Source organism: Seriola lalandi, unplaced genomic scaffold, assembly GCF_002814215.2.
Source record: "Seriola lalandi dorsalis isolate HSWRI2012SDOR001 ecotype SW California unplaced genomic scaffold, Sedor1 jcf7180002054825, whole genome shotgun sequence".
NCBI lineage: Eukaryota > Metazoa > Chordata > Actinopteri > Carangiformes > Carangidae > Seriola > Seriola lalandi.
In genome coordinates, this window is record NW_019525378.1 from 701,369 (window position 1) to 712,535 (window position 11,167).

General features: G+C 40.5%; 2 protein-coding genes across 5 annotated transcripts in view; one reads left to right on the forward strand and one right to left on the reverse strand.

Annotated features, from left to right (window-relative positions):
- Window positions 1-5,678, reverse strand: part of fam131bb (family with sequence similarity 131 member Bb) — a 38,331-nt gene extending 32,653 nt beyond the window's left edge. Inside the window, exon 1 of the mRNA XM_087179346.1 lies at window positions 5,497-5,678. The gene's annotated coding sequence lies outside the window, so the exon portion shown is untranslated. The remainder of the gene's footprint in view (window positions 1-5,496) is intronic.
- The window catches only part of zyx (zyxin), a 17,488-nt gene continuing 7,422 nt past the window's right edge, over window positions 1,102-11,167 (forward strand). The window contains exons 1-3 of one of the 4 annotated variants that reach the window (XM_087179333.1): window positions 1,102-1,361; window positions 8,605-8,840; window positions 10,968-11,167. The exon at window positions 10,968-11,167 is cut by the window's right edge and continues 79 nt beyond it. In XM_087179333.1, coding sequence (XP_087035459.1) covers window positions 8,838-8,840; window positions 10,968-11,167 — 203 coding nt within the window. In that variant the 5' untranslated portion in view covers window positions 1,102-1,361; window positions 8,605-8,837. Of the gene's footprint in view, window positions 1,362-1,655; window positions 1,899-2,054; window positions 2,080-2,672; window positions 2,697-8,604; window positions 8,841-10,967 lie in introns of those variants that run through there. The other 3 variants (XM_087179334.1, XM_087179336.1, XM_087179335.1) reach the window with 3 other exon arrangements.

Genomic DNA, 11,167 nt, shown 5'->3' on the forward strand with positions numbered 1-11,167 from the left:
CAGAATTTCCTAAAGCCCAAAGTGATGTCATGAAATTATTTGTTTTGTCAGAACAATACTCCAAAACCTAAAGGTATTCGAAACGCTTAAAATTCTCACAACTGAGAACCTGAAACCACCAATGGTTCGGTATTTTTGCAGATCATTTTTCTGTTGATTGATTATTCTTCTGATAATTTCAGCTCTAAGCATGGAATAAAGTTTTAAAGTGCAAAAGTAACACTTGAAGTTGCTTTTTAAAGTGTTTAAAACTGAAACTATGATAATAAATTTGATGTTTAAATTTATGTCAAAAGGACTCAATGATACACATGAAAGATTTGTTGCATGATAAAATGAGAGGCAAAGTGTGTGTGTGTGTGTGTGTGTGTGTGTGTGGTTGTGTGTGTGAGAGGCATAAAAGGCTGTTATATGATAGAGGTGGCTGGTGTGCAGGATGGGAGGTGTCATTTCATGCCAGATTGAGGGCAATCACATCCTTATTGTCAGGATGAACAACAGAGAGAGAGAGCCATTAAATGTGTAATCACGTGTACAGAGAAGCAGTGTAACTCCTTGCATTCTTACTGCCTTTGTGCAAAGTAAATAACGACGTGGTAGCCCACTTGGCAACAGACAGAATAATGCCTTTACAATCTGATCCTCAGCTTTCTTGTTGAGGCAAGTGAAAATGTCTTACACAAAAAAGTCTTTAATTTTTTTTTCTCAAAGTAAATAAAAGCACAAACAGTCAACGTTTTCCAGAGGCCAGCTCAGTTTGAGCATACTTTCTTCAGCCACTGTACCTCCTTGTGTTTAAACCTCCGACCACTTTTAGTCTGTATCTAATCAGGCCTCTAGCCCCATTATCTCTCCCTCCCTCTGGCTCCCTCACTCCCTCAGTCTGACCTTACAAGGAGAGGCAACAGGGTTGATGTCACTGAATGAAGAATGCTGCAAGAATCCAGAGAGAAAAGAGAGAAGGAGGAGGAGAAAGAGGAGGGGTCTGAGGTCTGACTGGACAGTTTATGAACACACACACACACACACACACACACACACACACACACAATCACACAATCACACAATCACAAAGAGAGAGAAAGAGAGAGAGAGAGAAAGAGAGAGGTGCTGTTTACATAGTAATACACAAGTCCTGAGCCAGAGTCAAACAAGAAAGAACTTGTTTGGAAGGATGGTGTCATTCCTTTTCCAGACCGAAAAGCACAGGGGGAGGGTCTAATAGCTGCTGGAGAGGGGAAGAGAGAAAGAGAAGTTACCACTGCAGACAACTCTTACTCAGCTTGGACCTAGAGAAAGAAAAGAACAAAAGGAATAGTGGGGAAGTAAAGGGAGCTCCACACTGCAGCTGCATTAACAGGGTAAGTGATTTCACCAGTATAACATGAGGTAATGGCATATTTCCCAATTTTTGGGGGGACGGGGGGTGGTGGGGGGGTTAGACTGCTTCAGGTTACCTAATAAGGTAAAGTCTTTTGTCAATGCAAGAATCATCATTGCACATATTTCCTGATTACTCAATGAGAGCTGTAGTTAACACATCTGGGAACGTCACCTTTGTGAATCTGTCACATGGCAGCTCGTGTAGCGCTTTATATGACATGTAAAAACTATTGTACAGTCTGGTTGAAAGATACCTATTAGTGGGCGGTGTTCTGCTGTCTCCCTGGCTGAGTTTTAACTCAGAAGTGGATGTGAATAAATCTCCATCAAAGTACTGGAGGTAGCTACACCAGCTGATGGATACCGATGACAAGGGTTGAGCTACGCGGAAGCGCTAAGAGGAAGTCCAGCGTAAAAGTTGACTAAGCTTGCTAGCTAGCAGCTGTAGGCTTTTATGAGCAGCGAGTAACAAACATTAAACTTGATGACAGCACGGTTAAGAGAGGCCGTATGAGGTAAGAAAAGTGGGGCGGCGTTAAGTTATTTTGCTACCGACACCTAGCTGCTGACCGAGGTTTTAGGGGTGTGTGCGAGTGATCCGACTTTAGCTAACGTAACCGTTGGTGTGATTGATGATAAGCCTGAGTGGTAACGATAACGTTTCTCACACACATGGTGGCTGGTTAGGCTTTTAAGGTGAGTGGCAGTTGTCATTCAGCTGTTAGTGGGTGTAATTTCTGACCGAACATGATTCAATCTGAACTAAATTAAGCTAACGTTATCCAAACGTTGAATACGTTCTGGAGGCTAATGGTTAATATTAGCATAAACCACGTTCAACTGATTAAGCAACGTTAGCTTTTCTGGGTAGCTTTAGCTAGAAATGGTCTAGAAACCTGCTAAAGAGTGATGAAGGGTTAATTAACCTTAGCTGTCTGTCTTCATTGGCCGTGGTTGTGACCATTCACCCATTGGTGTCAGCTGTCAAAGCGCTGGCTAACACTGGCTAACCCTATCTAATCAATGGGGTGCTAAGGTGGGTGGAGCAGCGAGCTACAGTATGTGTAACTTCTTCATACTGCCAAGGAAATAGAAATCTGTTATTAGTTGTTCGGTTTTCTGTTCTGTTGTGCCCTCGTTGAGGCCTGTAAGTATGGCTCTTTCAATCGTCTTCTTAAATTCACCGTTTACATGCGCACTAGTATCCTGGTTATTGGATTTTTGCTTATTCGCTGCGCATGTTTGTTTTATCTCGCTTCTAGAAACCTAAAATACGGTCCTGTCCTGTGGGAAACCTGGATAAGCTACCTAAGGTACTCCGATAAAAACCAGGACACTGGCGTGTAAACTATAGAGCTGCAGAGATTAGTCAATAAATTGCTTAGTTAGTTGATTGAAAATCTATCGCTAACTATTTTGATAACTGATAAATTGTATGTAATCATATCTTCTGGTTTTTCTTTGTCTTGTATCTAAGTGAATCGAAGATATTTGGGTTTTGGACTGTTGATTTTACAAAACAACACATTTGTAGATATCACTATGAGCTTTAGGCATTTCCCACCCTTTTCTGACATCTTTAGACAAACCATTGCTCCACAAAACCAGGAAGTAGTCGTCTGATTAATTAATAATGAAATTAATCGTTCATAACATTCCGGTTTCTGATCATTCTTTGTTGGCTGAGATGGTGAGAAATCAAGACACAATGGCAGACAGATGATCAAAAACTTGGATGGTGCAATGACCATGTATACAGGGATGAATAACCATGAATCACCACGTTTCTCATGTTCCATGTAAAAGCTGTATCCTGAATATGATCAAAACCAGAATAAAAGTCAAAACTGGAATAATAAAGGATGATAGTATTATACATGAGAATTAAGGCAATTTAAGCATATAATTACTACAACTCTGAGGATGCGGAAATCCTGTGATTATCAGTGTTAGCCATATAGCTGTGCCTACCCTCACTGATTTGCCTTTTCATCAGCTAGATAGGAGGGGAGCCACAATCAGCTGTGTTTAAGAAAAACCTATATTGAGAAGGCTCTAGTCTGAGGTTTGTGTGGTGCATCTGTTTGAACAGACTGGGGCTGTGGTCACTGACACCTCATTGAAGTGGTGTGGCAAATGAAAATCTGTGAATGAAGATGATCTATGAATGGCTGTATGCTACCCTTTCTGACTGGTGTAACGAGGAATCCTCCTTTAATTGTAGCCTCCATGAGTCAAGACACACAAGCTATTTTAGGGTATCCCTTTGCCTCAAATCACTGCATGTCTAGCTCGTTGATTTTGGTTCTCACTGTCTTGAGTTTGACACAGAGCCCATTGGCTGATGTTATTACTACTTTTGAATTGCTGCATGTCCAATCATTCATCTAACTGCAGTCTGAGAGGGAGCATAACACTGGTGCTGAATGCATGTCCAGTGACCTGTAAGATTGGCCTCAAAAGGGATGTTTGTACCCGCATTAGTGACCCCCGGCCTAGACACGCTTTCCCAGAAACTGTGTATGCTATTAACATCAGAACAATAGAGAGTTTCACAAACAACACACTAGTCACTGATATAAGGACTGACCAGACATGGAAGGAATTACTGGAAGAAATTCAGTTTCTTATTAGGTTAAGAGATAAGGAACATGCTTATATGGAAAAACATTTGTGTTCTTTTGTTTTCTTATTGTTTTTATTATTATTTGTACTTCCGAGCATAGCTATATAGCAGGCAATGCAATTGTGAGCTTAAATATTTGGGATCTTTACCAGAGTCGTTTTCAAAAAGGGACATTCCAAAATGTCTTTACTGAATCTTTGTGTTGCATGGCAATACTATAAAGAAACGATTGCTGAATGAACTTGCTCTACCTGCATATATGTAAGTGTTGGTTTTTGGTAAAAAAGGACAAAGAAGACTTTGATTCAGTTGGGCAGCATGCTACAACATTTCCCCATATGACCTTTCAAACTGCAGTAGTAGAGTATATAAATCAAATTTCGTTCCTCTATAATCACAAAACAAAGAACCACTGCTGAGCGAAACAGTTTATTTAAAAGTGTGGTAAACTTCAACAACACAGTCTGTGCCTTCATGTAAATCAATCAACACTGAGATAAAACACAAAAGATAATAGAAGGTGTGCCACAGAAGAGCTTAGTTTTACTTTTGTTTGTTTGAGATGTTTAATAGTACATGTGGGACTTCAAATGCAGAGTCTCAAGTCAGTCCCTGTTTTCATGTCCTGAAGAAGCCTCACAGTTTTTTTAGGGAAGTGATTCTCCAACCATGTCATTGAGTGCCACTACCCTGCTACTTTTTATATCCTACAAGGAAGTTAGACTTATTAGTTTCTCCCTCTATCCCATGTGTAAATCAGCCCCTGATAAGATGCAATGAAAACCAACTGGGTTGTGGTGCCAAAACCAGGGTTGAGGACCAATTTTCTAGCCTGTAAAAGCCATGTGGAGTTTATAGAAAGTTCAAAAGCTACAGCTTACAGTATGTGATATATGTTGGGGCCCTGTAAAGGCTACACAGTGTCATCCTCCATCCTAGCTGCAAAGTAGAAATGATTAAATGCAGCCTCAAGTGATGTCATTCAGTTCAAGTGGTGGGTGTGAGATCAATGAGAAGTTGGGGAACGCGCAAGAATGAAAGAGACAAAAATGATTGTGGTCAGCCACAGAGCACAAGTCTATACATCATATAATGAGAGTAAGCCAGAATTTAAGACAAGTACAGGTCCTCATTATGGAAGCAAAAAATGACAAAGAGGAAATGTAGCGAAAGGGGGCTGATTGGAGTGTAACCAAAAAAGCTAAAAACATGATGTCATTGAGTTGTAGTGCCAAATGCGTTCCTTAGCTGAGGGTCTCTTTCGTCTCAAGCATCAGGTTTCAAGATTCTAGATGTGAAGTGGGACGGTTGGGGCTGAGTCTGTAGCTGATCTCACCGTATTAAATCCCTCAGGACTGTATCAAGGAACAGATGGAACCTGACCACAAGTTATCATGAATAATTGAGAGGACTATTGCATATTATCTCTTAGAAAGAAGGTAGCTGAAGTGCTGTAATGAAAAGACTAAATCACAGTCTGCACTCACCCTTGTCAAGCACTCCTTTTAGAAAGCCATTATAGATCCATGTGTTACGTTTGGAGTACTTTGTTGATATTCAGATGTGCGAACCTCATTTCAGGCCAAGACCAGTCAATCTGTTTTTGCATTAAGAGTCCACTTCGTTCAGCATGAAGCAGGCTGGGTTAATAAGTAGCCAGCTATTTTCCAAAAGACTCAAAAACACCTCTCTTTTCTCTCTTCCTTTTTTTTAACTTTTATTTCTCCATTGCTGCAGATTATCAGCGTGGCAAAATTTAGACCAAAAGCACAACAGTTTGCATCTCCACTAAGAGCCTCACCATCCTCTTGTATTGATTCAGTCAGCAATTTTCTGAGCGCGACAGAGTGTGAAACTTGTGTCATTAGGTTGTTTTTCCACTGCCTTGTGTAATGACACATGGTTGAAGCTAGTTGTGTCTTGTGGCATAGCTGTTCTGATGAATATGAGCAATCTTGCTGTTGTAGTCAAATGTATCATCAGGAATTATTTTAGTCAAACTTTGTCTAGTAAGGTTGAGACCTGCAACAAAACAACCAATTTTAACTAGTATTTGTGTAAAACCAATGAAGAATACATTGTCTTACCTAATTACATGGCAAAACATACATAGCATTACATACATACTGTACATGCACATATAGAGCTATTGAATAAAATGCATAATTAGTACTCTAACAAAGGCTCAATTGTGTGCCTGTGTTAAAGTAACATGTAGCCATTTATGCATCATAATGGGACAGCTTAGACTGTGTCATGACACAATGCAACAGCTGACACCTCATAATGGCCTTGGCTTGGACATATACGGGTAAAATAGTTTAACTTGCATTGAAGGAAGCTGACTCAAAAAGCAGAAGTGCTGCATTCTCATCAGAGCAGCTAGTGATGTCATGAGCATCAGAGGTACTTTCAGGAGCTGAAGGGGTTTTTGTCTTGTCAGAACTTGAATCGTTGCCTGTGTGTCCCAACAAAGAGCAGCGATGACGATGAAACGTTCAAACTTTTCCTGCTTGGTTTAGCTTTTACTCGGAGCTGGGCCCCATGTACATAATAATTTTCAAGGGTATGTTTGACTTGATCTCTTTATGGAAGGTTGTTTTCCTAATGCTAACTCAGTTATATCTAAATTGGTACAATCATAGTTTTCTGTGGCCTTTTGGAGGGGTCTATTTGACAACTACCCAGCATTATGTGAACAGGGGATATGTCAGTGTAACAACTTTAAAAGACAAAGATGAACGGGGAAGACTGCACACATCAACCCCTATGCTGTGGCAGAGATATTAAAGCTAAGAAAGCTTGTGGTGTTGTTAAGTAAGCTGTATCAAAACACAACTTTAACTTTTTGTCTCTCTAGCTGCAGACCCATCTTTTAAGCCCAGTAAAGCTTTAGTAGAGCAAACACAATTAATGGTTTTATTGAAGTACTCTTGAATTATAGATGAGAAAAGGGTTCATTGAATAAGGTACACTGTGTAACCTTCATCAGGGTGTAGAGGATGAATGCCACACAACAAAGACATACATAATAATCGTTCACTGGTTCACTGACACCAATGTTATCTCCAGGTTGTCTAATTCCTGCCACCTGCAACTCATTCTGTTACAGGTTAAATGTTGTGGCTGCATGACGTTTATGTTTTACAGCCCATTAAAGGCTTTTTAAACAGTCCAAACATTGCTGTGTTAATCGTTGCCACAGGTTTAATCATTTTTATCATTGAGCAACTATTTCAGAGCATCAGAGTCGAAGTATATGAGTACAGATGTGGGTTTGGGTTTGGGCTGCGGGCTCAGTAAGAACAACGGTGCTTTTGACTAAAGGTCATGTTCGGGGTCTAGTTGGCCTTCAGGGAAATGTGTCCAGACTTTGTGAAGAATCTCTCTAGAGACACTGAAGTAGTATCAACATTTGTTTAGCCACCAGCATGTGCGAGGTAAATATTTGAGCTCACACTCTTTCTGACGCACCTCACATGAAAATGTTATGATAGTTGACCTTTACTGCTTCAAACCAGTCTTTCTTTTACAAACCTTGGTATCAATTAGTTTTTAGTCACTGTAAACAGCCATGAGTTAAATATTGTAAATTGTCTGTGGCATTTGGGAGTGCAGTTATGCATACTGTGTTGGCTCTCTATACATGGCCCGAGGAAATCTTCACATACTTTTCTGTCATTGTACTATAGACTATTTGCCCAGGCTTTTGTGTATAAAGGGATTCAGTAACACTGGATTTGCAGAATGCCCAGCAGTTGTTTTCTTTTTGCTGTTATTTCACTAAATCCAGAAATAGTCAAAAAAGACACTGTGAGCCACAATAAACCCCATTTAATTAGTTTTGCTAAGACTTCAGGGGTCAAGACAGCTGTGCCTCAGTTATAAAGTGTACAATAGGTACCAATCTGGATAGTATACTGTTTTGGCAGTTAATATAGCAGAAGTTAATGTTTTGTACCAGTAGGAAATGCTAAACAATATGCACAGATTGAATTACAGTGCAACTTTTAAAGCTGGAAACTTAACAGAGTGAAAGAAAAAAGTTCTCCCCAAGATTTATTACTCTTATTTGTTATTTTCTGAGTTGTTTCCGCAGCCGCCTCACCACCATCCACAATTTGTTTTAGATTTAACAGTGTGTAGCTCTTCTGTTTCCATTTTGCAATGCACTGGCGAACAGATATTCATCAACACCATCCAAAATTTAGTCTGCATGAATACTCACATCTTTGAGTGTAGATAATTTTGCTGCTTTTTCAGTGTGGAGGCACTACAAACTCAAAACCTGGTTATAATTAGTGTGTAGTTTGGAATTGTGACAGGCCAAATGTTTTGTTGATGTGTCATCACCACTAATTCTCCAGCAAAAGACCCGACATGTATACGCTGCCAAAGAATGCAAAGCCTTTGACTTTAGTCAGCTGATTAATGTTGGTTTCATGTGGGGTGTAAGAGTAGGACTCTGCAGTTGTTTGAGCTTCACTGCAACGTGTTTCATACCTTTGTAATGAGACAACCTCTCATTTAAGAATTTATATTGTCCTGTGTGGTTTCTAACTGTTGTCCATAACGTTTCTTGTGTTTGTCCTCAGATAAATACACAAAATGGAGGACTCCAACAACGGCAAGCCATTCATGGTGACATCCTCTCTGAACTTCAAAGTCACCACCCCGTCCTTCTACAACCAGCCAAAGAAGTTTGCCTCGGTGGCACCGCCACGACCCAAAAGCCAGACACCTCCCTCAGCTCCATCTCCAACACCAATAGGCACAGGGGTGATTGGTCGAGTGGGAGATCTGCCTCCACCACCCCCTTCACTCTGTGATGGTATTTGCATTTTTTAAGCTATTTTGTGAACCATTTATCTTGAGTTATATCCACTCAGTGAGCAGCCCTTCCCTATCCCACCTCCTGCTGCTTCTTATGCTAGAGCATGCTGAGCTTCACAGTTGAGTATATGAAAAACCACATTAGTTGTGTGGTACTGTGGTTTTACTTTTAAAGCTGTGAATAATTGTACTACTAGTTGTCTGAGCTGATCTAATTCATAGACACAACCTCAAGGTATTAAAGGCACCCCGTGGAGTTTTCAGCTGGCTGAGTGTTGGAGATTCCTCATTGGATGTTGCGCTTTGAAAATTAATTGGAGCGAACAAGCAGTGTTGCCAGTGTTGTCGCTAGATCAACCAACTTTTCGGACTCCTTTAGCGACTTCTTTTTTCAATAAACCACCGGTCATCAAATCTAGTGACTTTTTTGGACAAACGTCAGCTAGAAGAGAGTCGCCAGTGTTGCACTGCAAGTGCAAGGTTGGGCATTCCCTCAACAGGCACACCTCTCTGACGATAACTTTTAGTGTTTTCCCTGAGTAATCATTTAACAAGTAAATATAGCCAAGGTCACAGCACCGCTGTTGTATTTAACTTGTGTGTATGGTGATCAGGATTTTTGCAGTGCAGAGCAGCAGCAGTGTTTCAGTCCCTATTTCATACGTGTTCGGTTTTCTGACAACAGTAACAGAAACGGAAAAACATGTAAATGAGAACAGCTTTATTGGAAATTCTGCTCTATTAAAATACTGTATCCATGAGCACAGAGATTAGGACAGAAGCAAACAGATAAAGCTGAAGATAGAAAGAGCTGAAACCGGCTGACAATTGGCAGCATGCAAATGGCCTATGTCGGAGTCCAGCTATATACTGGGTTTGACCTCATCTTGTTCAGTGGGTCTCTGTTTTATACTGTGCACATGCATGAGGGAACACATGCACAGACACAAATATTCACATTCAAGCTGCTATTTTCACACTGTTCGGATCATCACTTGATTGCAGAGACAGGCATGCTGTGAAGAAGATTGCAAACAAGCAAACAGGAATATAAACTGCAGGATTTAAGATCTCAGATTTAAAATCCTCTTTCCAAATGTTTTATAAGGAAGTAAATGCTGTTGATGTGTTTGTTAGATGTATTTCAGTAAGAAACACTGAATGTAAACATAACTTTTCTTTGTTTATATGAAAACTCCACTGGGTACCTTTTTAGTGCAGGGACAAAAACCCACATTTTCCAGGCAGGACACAGCTTCGCCCTTTGACTCATGTTCTCACGAGACATTTGAATTTAAGGGGCCATCAGAGGAACAGCTAAAGCTCATCAAATATGTCTCAAACTGGCCAAAACTTCCTCACAGTTTTTTTGTATTTTCTTTTGTATTTTCTTTTTTTTTTTTGCTATGAACGCATGATGTTGTTAAAGTATTCAGTATATTTGGTAGATGATTGGCAGTAGGGATGGATTTTATTGATACCGATCCCATTATTGATTCTGCTTATCAGTCCAAATCTTTATCGATTCCATTAATCAATATTTATCCTAATCAATATTCTGTGTGAGGAAAAAAAGTAAGTCTACACAGGTTTTCAGCCTCAACAGAACAGTTTTATTTTCTCTGAGTCTGAGCACAGTGTAGAAACAGAGTAGGAAAAAGGCGTAATTATGACTCAAGTTTGTAAAATCTCCACTGTTTAACTGCTTTCGCTTAGATTTTCTCAGTCAAAAAAAAAATCTGCTAAACCTGCCTGCGTGGCACTAATGGCACTAATCGGTTGTCAAATACATGGCATCCCTGGAATTTGAGACCATGCTGTGTATGTTTCAGGATATAGCTGGTGTTTCCAGCCTTACTTGAAATGACTTGCCACAACGCCTTCTTGTTGCAAGGGTAGACAGATGAGTTTGATGTCATTGTCTTGCAATATGAAACTGTCATAAAAGCACACTGGCATCAATAAAAGGAAGAGATTTAAATTTGGATTTTGAATTTCGAACCGGCTCTTAACTGAAACAGGTTCTTGATTCCCGTCCCTACTTGATGGTTATAAGTAAAAGCTGAGAGTAAAGACATCCATTTGTCACACCTTTTAACCAATCAACCCTCCTCATTTTTGTCAGACTTCCCGCCCCCTCCTCCTCCTCCTCCACTGGATGATGATTTGCCAGCACCCCCACCTGAATGCCATACCACACCCTCTGCCTCTGACGCCCCCCCTCCCGCCTTCCCTGCTCCACCTCCAGTGGCAGATGACCTGCCCCTCCCAGCTCCCCCTGAAGAGAGTGCCTGTCCACCCACCTGCCCCTCTCCCCCTCCTCCC